The 14146-nt window shown below is 58.0% G+C and overlaps 1 protein-coding gene and 1 long non-coding RNA gene across 2 annotated transcripts in view; one reads left to right on the forward strand and one right to left on the reverse strand.

The window, feature by feature from the left end:
- Window positions 1-14146, forward strand: part of CLIP2 (CAP-Gly domain containing linker protein 2) — a 52560-nt gene that overhangs the window by 18155 nt on the left and 20259 nt on the right. The window contains 5 exon segments of the mRNA XM_077777792.1: window positions 3702-4255; window positions 9963-10087; window positions 11159-11372; window positions 12326-12523; window positions 13319-13422. Coding sequence (XP_077633918.1) covers window positions 3702-4255; window positions 9963-10087; window positions 11159-11372; window positions 12326-12523; window positions 13319-13422 — 1195 coding nt within the window.
- LOC144242790 (uncharacterized) overlaps window positions 11853-14146 on the reverse strand; it is a 3568-nt gene continuing 1274 nt past the window's right edge. The window contains exon 2 of the long non-coding RNA XR_013338469.1: window positions 11853-12474. This is a non-coding gene — a long non-coding RNA (uncharacterized LOC144242790). The remainder of the gene's footprint in view (window positions 12475-14146) is intronic.

Below are 14146 nucleotides of genomic sequence, written 5' to 3' on the forward strand. Positions count from 1 at the left end.
CATGGGGGGGGTTGGGGGGGACCCAGCAAGGTCTGATGGCTCTGGGACTGGAGGCTTCCCGGTGTGAGGGGGGGACTTTGAGGAGGGTCTGTCCCCGTGAGGCTGGGGCAGCTGAGGGCACCAAAGAGGAAAAATGAAGCGGAACCCCCACTCGCGGCGGCCACAGGCTTGGGACCTGGATTTTAGCAGCTGCGAGAACAGCTGGTCTCTGGGCCTGTGACCCTAGAAGGGGCGGGATGGGGAAGAAAGATTACCTGAGGGCCTGCCGGGGCCTCGACAGCTGGGGAGGCAGCTGTTGGGGGCAGCTTCTGCCCAAGAAGGGCCACGCTGGGTTCCCCTTGACCTAGGACCCTCCTCTGCATTCTAAGCGAAGAGGCCAAGTGGGCACAGGTGCCCACCTGCGTCATAGCCGCTGGGGTCAGTGAGTAGACCTCATGGAGCCGCTGGGCACAGGGCTCCATTCTAGAAGCGGATATGGGAAGGGCATGTGCCACACACGCAAGCTTTATGGGGCAGCCGTCCAGAGGAGGGCTCTGAGCCAGACCAGCTGAGCCTGACTCCTGCCTGGGTGACTTTGGATGGAAACGTAATGTAGAGGGCGCCTGGGCGGCTCAGCCGTGTAGGCCTCCGACTCTTGCGGTTCCGTGAGTTCGAGCCCCGTGTCAGGCTCTGCACTGCAGCACGGAGCCTGCTTGGGATTCTCTAGCATCCAGCCCGTTGAGGGGATGCTCCATCGGCACCTCCTAACTGGTGGACTGGTAGCTGCCATTTCAATAACGACTCCTCGTTCATGGACCCCACGGCTCCTTCGGTGGTGTTAGGACGGGGCCCCGGGCCGTGTTCCAGTTTGAGGCTTCCTCCGCCTCCAGCTGCTTTTCAGAGCAGCCCTTCCTTCCAGAGGTGCCTGCTCATCAGAGGAGTGGGAGAGCCACTGTGGGGGGTGGATGGGGTCCCCAGATCCCTGCAGACACTCTTTACTGTGTAGGATTGTCCTTGATCAGGACCGAGGCCCCCCAGGAGCTCTGCCCGGGCCCAGGGAACGAGCAGGACACAGTCTGTGAGCTGATGTTAGTTACTCCATGTTGTGCGCCAACTGTGGAGGACTCCGCCACCGGCCTCGTCTTACTCGGGTGGGGCCGTGTGCTCCCAGGTCACCAGGGTCTACCTGGAACCCTTCTTCTCTCTCCCAGGACCCTGTGTGGTTTTTAATTTTTTTAAAAATATCTTAAAAAGTTTATTCTGAGAGAGAGTGTGAGCAGGGGCGGAGAGAGGAGATATTGAGAAACGCAAGCAGGCTCCGCGCTGCCAGCACAGAGTCTGACGCAGGGCTCAAACCCACGATCCATGAGATCATGACCTGAGCTGAAACCGAGAGCCAGTGCTCAACAGACAGTCACCCGGGTGCCCCTTAATTTTTCTTTTTAATTCTTTCATCTTTATGTTCTTATCAAAATAACAGAACAGCCCTCGCTGTGCCCTTGCATGGGCCAGGCTCTGAGGACAGTCCAGAAACCAAGATGCAGGTGAGCAGGGGACCCAGGTATGGCTGGCTAGGAGCTGCGGGTCTCGGGGCTGCCGNTCTGTGGTGGAAGAGAGCCTTGGGGGGCCGCCCTTCCAGGGCCCCACATAGAGGTCTTCTCTAAACAGGAAGCGAAGGGGCCATTTCCACATGGGATGGAGTAAAGGACAAGATTGCTCTCTGCCTATAAGGAGCTGTAGGGTTTGGCCAGATTCTGCAAAACGGGTCCATTCAAGGTAGTCCAAGATTTGGGGTGACTGTACTTTGAGGCTTGGCATGGCAGGTGCTTAGTGCTCTATTTTTGGGTTAATACACGTAGGTGCTCTACACCAAGAGCCAGAGGGCCCTAGCCAGCGGGCTCCGCTGCTTATTATCTGGCAGCCTTGGTAAAAACCGTCTGATCTCTCCGAGCCTCAGTTTTCCTCATCTGTAAATTTGGGATAACATTGACTTAACAGGATTGACCGCGAAGGCCAGATGAGCTACTGTATGTCAGCCTCTTAGCACAGACCATCAGGTAAGGGGTTGATTACTGTGGCTGTCAGGCTCAGCAGTGAAGCCCGTTGATCTCCCAAGAACCCAGTTCACAGTTGAGAGGTCCCTTTTGTCAGGATCCCCTCCCCCCAATCCTGTCTGCCCAGGCCCTCAGTCCCACGAGCTTCCCCATTCCTGCTGCCAGTGCCTCAGAGAGAGAACCCACATGCATGGTCCTGTACATCAGGCTCTGCCTTGACGTTACGTGGCTTCCCAGCCCCGGCAAGTGCTGGCTTCAGACCTGAGCTTCCCGCCAGGCCTGGGGCCCAGGGTTTCTTGGCTGAAAGGAAGATGCTAGTGGGGGCTGCTTCCCCGTGGCCCCCCACTGGCTGCCCCTGGAAAGGACTAGAAACACAGGTAACGTGGGTGTGGCAGCATCTGCTTGCCTCCTGCCCCCGTCACTATTTCACAAATGCCTCAGCCTCTGGAGTGGAGAAGGATGAACCCTTCTCTGCCGGATACTGAGCCTGGCAGGAAGCGGGGGGGCAGCCTCCAGGCCTCGCGGTGCAAATGGGGAAGTTCCCTGAGCCCTGTAGCACAGGAGGCCTTGCTCAGGGCCCAGATACACACAAGGCACATGAGTTCAAGCCCTGCTTTGTCTTTTCGTGAGTGACCTTGGGCATATTGCTTCCCTTGCTTTATGAGACCTCGTCTATAGCACGTCAGAGCCTGGGCCCAGGAGGCACACCCCTTCCCTGGGTTGGGGGGGTCCCATCTCTGCTGTGTGACTTTGGGCAAGGCCCTGGTCTCTCTGAGCTTCAGGGTCATTCTTCTTCTAAAGAGGGACTGGGTCAGGACACAGAGAGCCCAGAGGTGAGCCCCAGGATGTCAGAAGTGAAGGGCTTGCCTCCCATGCCCCTCCCCCCTCCCGTGCCCCCCACATATCCTGGTCTATGCAGTCGTGGTGCTTGGGGCTGCAGCTCAGGGAGGGGGAGACTCAGCAGTGGAACAAGAGGCCTTTCTGGCTCCTTCCTTGCCCGGAGGTGTCTGTGCCTGTCCCCAGCTGTCAAGGAATGGGCTGGGAGCCGTTTGTGGTGCCCCGAGCTGGCTGGGGTGTAGGGTGGGGGACACACAGACCACTTGCCCTTGTTGGTCGGCTGTGAGTGGTTTCAGGTTAACAGCCAGGAGCCTGAGCCCACTGGGAGGGGGAGGGGGGAGCTTGTAACACTCGAGCATGGGTTCATTCCTGGCCCCCCATCCTGAGTGACCTTGAACTGTGAAAGCTACAGCTCTGAGGAGGTACTTTCCTGAGTTTGCTTTTTTTTAAGCTTATTTATTTATTTTTGAGAGAGACTTAGTGAGCACAAGTGGGGGAGGGGCAGAGAGAATGCGAGAGGGAGGATTCCTAGGCAGGTGAGCGCACAGAGCCCTACTTGGGGACTCGATCTCACAAAACCACGAGATCATGACCTGAGCCAAAATCAAGGGTCAGACGTTTAACCAACTGTGCCACCCAGGTGCCCCCTGAGCTTTTAATCCTTGGAACCTTCCAGAGGGGTTGGGAGATAGGAGAGAGACCTCTGGACGCTCGAGACCACACCGCCAGCCACACCTGCCTCAGTTTCCCCATCTGTTAGCCACGCGGGCACCTCCTGTCCCCGGCTCTGCACCCCCGGGCCCTAACCGCTGCCTCTCTCCTGCCCCACAGGCTCCCCTCTGCACAAGCAGGCCTCGGGCCCGGCCGCTGCCCCCGCCGCCCCCGCCGCGGAGAAGCCGGGCCCCAAGGTGGCCGAGGTGGGCGATGACTTCCTGGGGGACTTCGCGGTGGGCGAGCGGGTGTGGGTGAACGGCGTGAAGCCAGGCGTCGTGCAGTACCTGGGCGAGACGCAGTTCGCGCCGGGCCAGTGGGCCGGCGTGGTGCTGGACGACCCGGTGGGCAAGAACGACGGCGCGGTGGGCGGCGTGCGCTACTTCGAGTGCCCGGCCCTGCAGGGCATCTTCACGCGGCCCTCCAAGCTGACCCGGCAGCCCACGGCCGAGGGTTCGGGCAGCGACGCGCACTCGGTGGAGTCGCTGACTGCACAAAACCTGTCACTGCACTCGGGCACAGCCACACCCCCGCTCAGCAGCCGGGTCATCCCCCTGCGCGAGAGCGTCCTCAACAGCTCGGTCAAGACTGGCAATGAGTCGGGCTCCAACCTCTCGGACAGCGGCTCTGTGAAGCGCGGCGATAAGGACCTACGCCTGGGAGATCGCGTGCTGGTGAGTGCTGCCCCGCCGCCCCACCTTCACAGGTGGGGCCAGGGGAGGGGACTCCTGGCCGCTTGGGTGGGCTCCAGGCTGGGGCGACCGGTCCTCATCCAAACCACACAGAGTGACCGGGGACACCGGTCAAGTGGGCTCTGGATACTGTTGCTGTGTGGCCCTGGGTAAGTGTCTTAACCTTTCTGGGCCTCAGTGTCTCCATTTAAAAAACGGGTTGGAATGCATGAATATGTGTGATGCCTCTAGACAGTGCCAGATACTTAGGAACTGCCCCCTGCACATTAGCTCTTGTTGGTTTTATCCACTGATCTAGCCCATTGGTATCATCCACTGGCCAGCATGGATGTGCCAGGCCTAACCTGGAAAAGCCGATGACGACAGGTAGGGTCAGGCGGTTCAGACACTTAATCAGCTGTGACGCAGTGGTCACTATTGGTGTGGGGGAGAGAGCTGGGTCACTCTTTGGACCCAAAGGGACCATCAGCAAAGTCTTTCTGCCAGGGGCCCCTCTTCTCTGGTGGTCCCTGTCATCGGAGCCACGTTGGAAGGGGGCAGTGGCCCCCTTGTCCTTTAGAGTGTGGGTCTGTCCTCAAGTCCGAATGAAGCCGCATTTCCCTGGCACCTGCAGTGGGCCGGGCCTGGGCTGGGGGGTGACAGGTCATGGCAGGACAGGCTCACGTTGCTGCTGTACCAAGCCCAGGGCTAGCGTGGAGGCAGTCCTTGAAGGGTGTCTGGTGGGCTTGGGGGTCGGAAGCCAGTGGGGGTAGTCAGCAGCGGGGAGAGGTGCCTGTGTTCATCAATCTTCCTGCGGGGCTGTGGGGACCACAGGTGTCCTACGTCAAGCTCTTACGTGGCATCCCTGCTTAGCGTGTGTTTCTTTCCCGCGGCTGCTTTAACAGGTGCCGCCAGCTAGTCCTTTGCGGAAAGGGGTTTTCTCTCCGTTCTTGGGGTTAGAAACCTCAAGTCGAAGGTGCTGGCAGGGCCATTCGCTCTCTGAGATCAAGAGGGGGACCCGTTCCATGCCTTTCTCTTCTGTCCTGGAGGCTGCCGGCGTCCTGTGGCCTTCCTGGGCCGGCAGCCTCTCACCCCAGCCCCCGCCGGCGCCTTCACACGGTCTCTTCCCTCCGTGTGTCCGTGTCTCTCCTCTCCTGTCCCACTAGGGCCCACGCTAATGACTTCCCCTTCACTTAATCCCACCTGAAGGACCTTAGCTTTAAATAAGCTCACATTCAGAGGCGCCTGAGGGGCTCGGTCAGTTTTGATTGACTCTTGATTTTGGCTCAGGTCATGATCTCATGGTTTGTGAGTTCGAGCCCCATGTCAGCCTCCACACTGGCAATGCAGAGCCTGCTGGGGATTCTCTTTCCTTCTCTCTCTGCCCTTCCCCTGCTCATGCTTGCACACGCTCTCTCTCTCTCTCTCTCTCTCAATATAAGTAAATAAAATAAACTTTAAATAAGTGAGGTGGGGCGCTTGGGTAGTTCAGTGGGTTGAGTGTCTGACTTCGGCTCAGGTCATGGCCTGTGAGTTCGAGCCCCACATCAGGCTGGCTGCTGTCAGCGCAGAGCCTGCTTCAGATCCTCTGTCCCCCTCTCTCTGCCCCTTCCCCTGCTTGCTCTCTCTCTCTCTCTCAAAAATAAACATTAAAAAATAAAATAAAATAGAGGCATCTCGGTGGGTCAGTCAGTTAAGCGTACGACTTTGGCTTAGGTCATGAACTCGCGGTTTGTGGGTTTGAGCCCCATGTTGGGCTCTGTGCTGACAGCTCAGAGCCTGGAGCCTGCTTTGGATTCTGTGTCTCCCTCTCTCTCTGCCCCACCCTTGCTACACACACTGCTACTTGCTCGCTCGCTCTCTCAAAAATAAACATTAAAACAAAATTTTAAAAAGTGAAATAAATAAGGTCACATTCACAGGTACGGCGAGGGGTGGGGGGAGTCAGGACTTGAACCTATCTTTCTTAGGGGACACAAGTCCACCTGTCACACATGCCCCGAACAGAACCCGTGTGTTTAGCTCCCTCCCCACTCCCTGACCTGCCCTTCCCGTCTTCCCCATCCTGTGAACGCACACCTGTGCCTCCAGCGGGCCAGCCCAGGGACCTGGGACTCAGCCCTGTGCCCTGTTTCCCTCCTCCCCGACCACGCGACCATCCGGGAGTCCCTGGTGCAGTCTCGAAAGCACACGGACTCCGTCCCCATCCCACCTCCTACCCTGGAGGCTCCTCTCTCTTGGATGGTGGAGCCGCCCAGGTCCCGGCACCCCCCCGGCTCCCGGCTCCCCGGAGATGAGGCCCCGGCCTTCCCATGGCCCCCAGACCCTTGTGAACTGCTCGCCTACCCTTGGACAACCCGACGTCCCTCCCTCCCTGGCCCGGCCGGCCGCACCCGCCTTCTGTCCTTTCTCCAGTGTCCCAGGCTGGTCCCCACGTGGGGGACACTGGCCCCCAGGGCTTCCCGCGGCTCGATGCCCCACTTCCGCCAGGCCTCTGCGACTTGGGCTCTCCTCGCAGATCCCTGTCTGCCCACCCCCTGCCAGCCACCCGGGGCAGCAGCATGCACTCACCTCCTCCTCCTCCAGCGCCTGTTTCCGGCCACGGCCGAGAGCGCCATGACCGTGGCTGTGCCCCTGGTGTCTACGACAAAGCCTGGTGCCAGGAAGGCGCCCAGACGTACCTGCTGAATGAACCCCTCAGGGCCCCGTGGGGTGGTCCCGAGACGGGGGGGGACCGCTGGCCTCATGTTGGGGCTGCACAGGCTAGTTGAGCCCCAGATTCCCCTCGCTGGCGGTTGGTCAGGTCAGCGGCTGTGGACGCAGTCAGGGAGGTCCACCGAGGGGCCACCTGTGTCTGTCCCCTCATCTTCCTGGCCACCCTTCTGCCCAGCCAGCACCCCCGCCCCTCCACAGTGCCCCGCAGTGCCGACCCGGCCTCGGACCTGAGCCCCTGGCCTTACGTACCCTCAGCAGCCCTGTGTCGCGGGCCGGCTTGCCCCCCGCCACCACCACCTCCCCCCGCCGATGGCAGAGCCGAGCTGGACGGCTCTGGGGCCCTGTTCTCACACCGTGTGGCACCACCCTGATCTGCGGCAGAGGCGTGCATTTTAAGTGAGTCACCAGTTTTGACTTCCTCAGAGGAAAGTCCCCAAGAGACAGATGAACCCAGCCTTCCCACCAGCTTTGCTGTGTGAGACCCGGGATGCAGTTGGTGCTTGGCCCCTGCCAGGAGGGACCCTGAGCCCAGATAACCTGTAGGTGGCCGAAAGGAGAGGCTGGGGCCTGGCACGTGGTGGAGGTGGATGTGAGGGAGGTGTTCTCTCTCTTTTTTTTAAGTTTATTCATTTTGAGAGAGAGAGAGTGTGTGAGGGACAGAGAGAAAATCCCAAGCAGCCTCCCCAAAGTTGAGCCTGATGTGGTGGGACTCAAACCCATGAATGGAGACATCATGACCTGAGCTGAAATCAAGAGTTGGACGCTTAACCACCCAGGTGCCCCTAAAGAGAGAGAGTCTCGAACAGACTCAGCACGGAGCGCGGTCCCACAACCCTGGGATCATGACCTGAGCCAAAATCAAGAGTCGGACGCTAAACCAACTGTGTCACCCAGGCGCTCCTAATCACATTTTCTAGGAACCTAAAATTGCCCCCAAAAAGTCTAGTAACATTTTTAAGTAAAAAGAGAGAGAGAAGAGGCTGATGTCCTCCATCTGGAGGGTGAGGACTGCCACACCCGGGCTGGGGTCTCCGTGAGCAGAATCTCCGGGAGAGATCGGTGTCCCAAGGTAGTGCTGACTGGGGCGGGGCGGTCAGTGTCACATGCATCCCCTCTGGAAACCTGTCCACCGTTTCTGCCTTGCTCCCGACTCTGGAAGGGTGCCCGCCTGGCTCCCTCGTGCTGACGGAGGAGGGAGGGACAAGGGAAGGACTCCCAGAGGCAGCCTAGGACCGAGGGTGAGGGAGCGCCCCCTGGGCCAGGGAGGGGTCGGCAGTGCACTTGAGTCTCAGACCCCCGCCCGAGGGGAGCCTGGTGGTTGTGCCCAGTGAAGACTGAAGAAGCAAGCAGAGTGAAGCCCGGCAGGTTCTTCCGCTCCCTGAGTACTCTGAACTTCAGTCTCTTCATCTAGGAGTGGAGTACTTCCACCCACCGCATTGCATTGGGAAGTCTAGAATCTGTGTCTTCAATGTGCCAGGCACGCAGTCACTGGGAGAGACCTTGGGAGAGGACTGGGTTTTGATTAGCAAGCTGGTCCCTCTCGGGCACAACACGTAAGGCACACTTGGGGGTGTCAGAGGAGGTTATGTTTAGGTTTCCACAAACCTGGTAGATAAACACGCGTGTTTGCTCCCACTCTTTCTGAACCTGCCCTAGAAGGACAGGGAAGGGAGAGTTTATTTATTTATTTTTATTTATTTATTTATTTATTTTGAGAGAGAGCGAGAGAACACCAGTGGGGGAGGGGCAAAGAGAGAGGGAGACAGAATCGAAAGCAGGCTCCAGGCTCTAGGCTCTGAGTCATCAGCACAGAGCCTGACACGGGGCTCGAAACCATGAACTGTGAGATCATGCCCTGAGCCGAAGTCAGATGCTTAACTGACTGAGCCGCCAGGCACCCCTTCCCAAAAACTTCACTTCTAATAGCATACTGTCGACTGGAAGCCTTACCAATAGCATAAGCAGTCCGTGAACACATGTTTGGTATGTTACACGTGTTACATACTGTATTCTCACAATCAAATAAGGTAAAGAAAAGATCATTAAGAATGTTATAAGAAAATACATTTTTACCGTAACGTATAGTATTTATCAAAAAATCTCGTCAGTGGGCCTACACAGTTCAAACCCGTATTGTATATAACTTTAAAAATGTAAACTTTTGTAGAGTAATATTTATTAAATATTTATTTAATTTGGCGGGGAGCGGAGAATCCTCAGCAGACTCTTCACTGTCAGCACAGAGCCCTACGCAGGACTCGAACTCACAAAGCGTGAGATCGTGACCTGAGCAGAAATCAGGAGTCGGATGCTTAATAGACTGAGCCACCCAGGCACCTCTAGAGTAATATTCATACTTACTGGCCTGTTCTGTGACTTTATTTTTAAATCATGGAGAAGTACACACAAAATTGACCTTCCTACCCATTCTTAAGTGTACAGTTCACAGGTGTTAAGTATGTTTACGTGGTGGTAAGTAACGTTCACATGGTCCACGGGTCTTTTTCATCTTGTAAAACTGAAAGTCGATTCCCAATCAACAGCTCCACGTTTCCCTCTCCCCCCAGCCCCTGGCAGCCAACCACATTGAACGATTTTTTAACAATAACATTTATTGAGACATTATTTATTGATGATATTATTGCCAGATACCGCACATTCAGTACTTTATCCTCAGGAAGGGGAGAAAAAAAAAACTTTTTACGGATGAAGATGCTGAAACTCAGAGAGGTTAGGTAACTTGCCCAAGCTCACACAGCTTATAAGTGGCAGTGTTTCAGTGCACATCTGTATGTCTCCAGAGCCCTTGCATGGGACAGCCCTGGAAGCCCTGGTTATACCTGCATCCCTCCCTCCCCGCCGTCCTTGAGCCTGTCCTTCTCAACCCCATCCTCCCTCTCCCCTGCACATGGGAAGGGAGAGATGGGGTGAGCCTGGTCATCTCTGCCTGTGCCTACTCTCTCTTCTGGACCTGAGTCTCTCTGTGCACCAATAGGTCGGCGGGACGAAGACCGGTGTGGTGCGGTATGTGGGGGAGACAGACTTTGCCAAGGGCGAGTGGTGTGGCGTGGAGCTTGATGAGCCCCTTGGGAAGAACGACGGGGCGGTCGCAGGCACCAGGTAGGGTGGGCTTCCCCCGGGGAGTCTGTGGGGGGCGGGGTGCCTCTTCACCCCGGGGTGGGTGCAAGGGCTGGGGCATCCGAGAAGCTGGCATTGAGGGTCTAGGCCACTCACCACAGTATAGATGCTGCCAGCTTCCTTCTGCCTGAAGCAGGTGGTGGGGAAACACCCCCATTTTACAGATGAGAGAACAGAGGTCAGAGAGGTCGGGGTGGTGCAGACCAAGCCGCTAGGGGAGGGGCCGTGCTTGAACCAGGCCTTGAAGGAAAGTAGGGTTTTGCTTCTGGAACAGCCTTGAGGAAGGTCTGCTTTATGGGATGAGGGGTGGAGGAGACAGTCCTAGCAAAGACCTATGTGCAGGAAGAGACAGGACGGGGTGGCACTCTTTAGGAGAGTCAGAAGCCAGCTTCCTGGTCCCACGTGGGATCTGTGCTCAGAGAGGCTTTGAGAGAAGATAGCCCAGTGTCTCCATGGCCACCCTTGGCCTTCCTGTGTTCAAGATGGCTGTTTCTCTGCTCCCGCTCTTGCTCTCAGAATCTGGGGCCATTGTTGCTTTGTGCTGCAAGCATCACGGGCAGAGGGCCAGTGGGGTTCCTTGGGTCTGGGGGGTGCCCAGGGGCAGTTGTGAGAGTGGGGCTGCAGATAATGGCTGGGGTAGGGGGTGGGCACTGAATGGTGGGAGGGAGCCAAGCCCAGAAGATGGGGGTCCTGCCCTGGCTTTGCCTCGTAACCAGCTGGGTGACTGCAGCCAAGTTACTTCGCCTCTCTGAGCCTAAACCTCCTCATCTGTGAAATGGGGATAACAGTAGAGTGGTTGGAGGATTGGAAATAGCACTTGTGTAGAGGGACTGGCACAGAGTGGGTGCTCAGTAATTCCCCTGCCCTCCCAGATATGCCCCCTGACTACTGATGGCCCCAGAGAGTCTCAGGCCCTGCTCATTGCTATTCCCTCTCTGGGAGTCCCATCCGTTGGTCGTGGGGTGAGGGTGCTGGGACCCAAGGCCGAGCCTCTCTGCTGGGGGAGGCTGCGGGGGACCATGACGGCGGTGTGTGTCTGTCCTGCCTCCCCAGGTACTTCCAGTGCCCGCCCAAGTTTGGTCTCTTCGCCCCCATCCACAAGGTAATCCGCATCGGCTTCCCATCCACCAGCCCAGCCAAGGCCAAGAAGACCAAGCGCATGGCCATGGGTGTCTCAGCCCTGGCCCACAGCCCCAGCAGCTCTTCCATCAGCTCCGTCAGCTCGGTGGCCTCCTCCGTGGGGGGCCGGCCCAGCCGCAGTGGACTGGTGAGGGTGGAGCCGGGAAGGGGTAACCTGGTGTGTATGTGGGGGGGTAGGGACAGAAGGAGCCAGGTGGCCAGTGTCCCCTGACTTGCTCTGGTTCCAAGTATTCCTCTGTGGGTTTTTTTTTTTTTTAATGTTTATTTGTTTTTCAGAGAGAGAGGGAGAGAGAGCTAGAACACAAGCTGGGGAGGGGAAGAGAGAGATTGAAACAGATGATCCTAAGTAGGCTCTGCACTGTCAACACAGAGCCGGATGTAGGGCTCGAAGTCACAAACCGTGAGATCATGACCTGAGCCAAAATCAAGAGTTAGACACTTAACCGACTGAGCCACCCAGGCACCCCATCCCTCTGTGGGGTTTTTCAACAAAGATGAAGGCTTAGGGGTACCTGACTGTCTCGGTCACTAGAGCATGTGACCGTTGATCTCAGGGTCATGAGTTCAAGTCCCACGTTGGGTGTAGAAAAAGAGAAAAAAAAAAAGATGAAAGTCCATATCTTTTAGTAGGGAAGATTGATCCATTTACATTTGTTGTTATTTTTGTGTTACCGATTTGTCAGTAGCCTAACCCCTTTCCTGGGAATTAAGGAGGCTCATACAGATACAGGGCAGGTGATATGGGTGGAGAGTAGGTAATACAGCTGCAGAGCAGGGAGTCACCCTGGGTGAGGCAGGGCAGAGGGTCTTCTGTGCAAGCCTGATCTAGGTAGGGAGTCTAGGATGTCTCCAGAGAAAGTGGTCCAGGTGAGGGAGGCACCGTGAGGCGGAGCTCAGGTGCTATGACTGTCAGAGGCCGTGACTCTCCTGAGAGCAGAGGGCATTCCCTGGATCCCAAACATCACGATCCCCATGCTTAGAGTATCTGGGCACTGATGGAGGATCAGGGCCCAGGAGCCGAGGTGCTCAAGCTGTGGTCTGCGGGGTGCTCCAGATCCCTGAGTCCCTGCTTTCCTGCAGCTCACGGAGACCTCTTCACGTTATGCCCGCAAGATATCGGGCACGACTGCCTTGCAAGAGGCGCTGAAGGAGAAGCAGCAGCACATCGAGCAGCTGCTGGCCGAGCGGGACCTGGAGCGGGCCGAGGTGGCCAAGGCCACGAGCCACATCTGCGAAGTGGAGAAGGAGATCGCCCTGCTCAAGGCCCAGCATGAGCAGGTAGCTGGGCCCGTGGGGCGGTGGGCGCCAGCAGCCTTCCCAGGCCAGTTTTGTGAGTCACCCTCGTGCAGCGGGGAGAAGTAGGGTGTGCAGCGAATACGAAGACCCTTCCTCCTCCTGACGGATCGGGAACCTGGCTATAGCGTGCTCCTTCTGACTCACTCTAGCGGCAGTGTTTTCTGGGTCATGGAAAATTCTTCCCTGTGTGAATGGCCGCGCTGCCATCCATCATGGGCCGTGTCCTCACCGACACAGCCAGTCCCCTGTGGTCGTCCAGGTTATTTCCAATTACTCACTTTGTCTAAATATACTCGTCTACACGTTTTTTGTCTACAACTGTCCATGTTCCAGATTATGCTTTCCAGTAGCTTCGGGTGCCGGGTTCAGGGAGGGGAGCCCTCGCCCGTAACCTTGAGTCCGCGGCTGCCCAGTGTCTCCTCTTCCCGGATGTAGGTGTTTGTCTCCTGTGGGAGAGCTCCTTCCTGGGTCCCCACCCCCGTTCGGATGGATCACCCTGCCCTCAAGGGCTGGGGTCATTAAGGCCAGGCACCTGCGGGCTGTGACAGAGGCCTTTACCAGACAGCAGGGCCTTAGGCCCTTAAGGGTTGAGGGACACAGAGGGTATTGGGGACAGGTGGACCCAAGCCATGCCTGGTACTCAGCCGGGCCCTCCTCCCTCACAGCTCAGCCCAGCCAGCTGGTGGGGGGGATGGCGGGGGCGGGAGTGGCCTCTGCCACCTGGAGCCTGGCCCCGGGAGGCGGCTGACCCTGTCCTGGCCCTTGCGTGGGGCCCAGTATGTTGCAGAAGCAGAGGAGAAGCTGCAACGGGCCCGGCTGCTTGTGGACAGTGTGCGGAAGGAGAAGGCAGACCTGTCCCACCAGCTGGAGGAGGAAAGAAGGTGTGTGCCGCCCGCACCTGGGCCCCGGCGGGGTGCTCCTTCTGGGCCTTGTTAGCGAGGGCCAGGCAGAGCCCGGGCCCGGGACCTCTGCCACACCCCGGCTGCATCCCCCAGACCAGTGTCATGAGCCTTGAGGCCCGCCCCTCACCCGCAGAGTGGGACGATGGTCCCCATCTCTGCAGGCTTGAGGGAAGCGCCCTGTGTGGGAGTCCCCACAGCCGTCCGCTGCTCTCCATCCCGACTGGGGGTGGGGGGCTCGCTGGACTGGGGGTTCTCCCATGCCCTGGACCTGCTCCCACCTGCGGAGTGCCCCTCCGGGCTATGTGCTGTCCCCAGCTCGTCTGTGCCTGGAGACCGTGGCTTAGAGAAGCAGCAATGAAAGGCCCCTCGAGACCCCTTGCTTCGAGGTGTCAGCCCCACGCTGAGTGCTTTCCCTGCTCCCAGGTCTCTCTCAGTCCCGCCATGAGCCCAGGAGGCAGGTGTTGCTCCCATGCCACAGATGAAAACACTGAAGCTCAGAGCAGATGAGGGATTTGCCCGAGGCCACCAGCCTATTGGTGATGGTGCCATTTCCCTCCTGCCTCTGTGACAAGCGGGGTCTGTGGTTCCCCCGGTGAGGGGCCTCTGGCCTGACTTACCCTGGGTCACCTGGTGGGACAGGGCTGATGGGGGACAGGGCTTCTCTTGGCCCGGGGAGGGGGGCCTCTCTCTGTCTCCTGGCTGG

Source organism: Crocuta crocuta, unplaced genomic scaffold (genome assembly GCF_008692635.1).
Source record: "Crocuta crocuta isolate KB4526 unplaced genomic scaffold, BGI_CrCroc_1.0 scaffold217, whole genome shotgun sequence".
Lineage (NCBI taxonomy): Eukaryota > Metazoa > Chordata > Mammalia > Carnivora > Hyaenidae > Crocuta > Crocuta crocuta.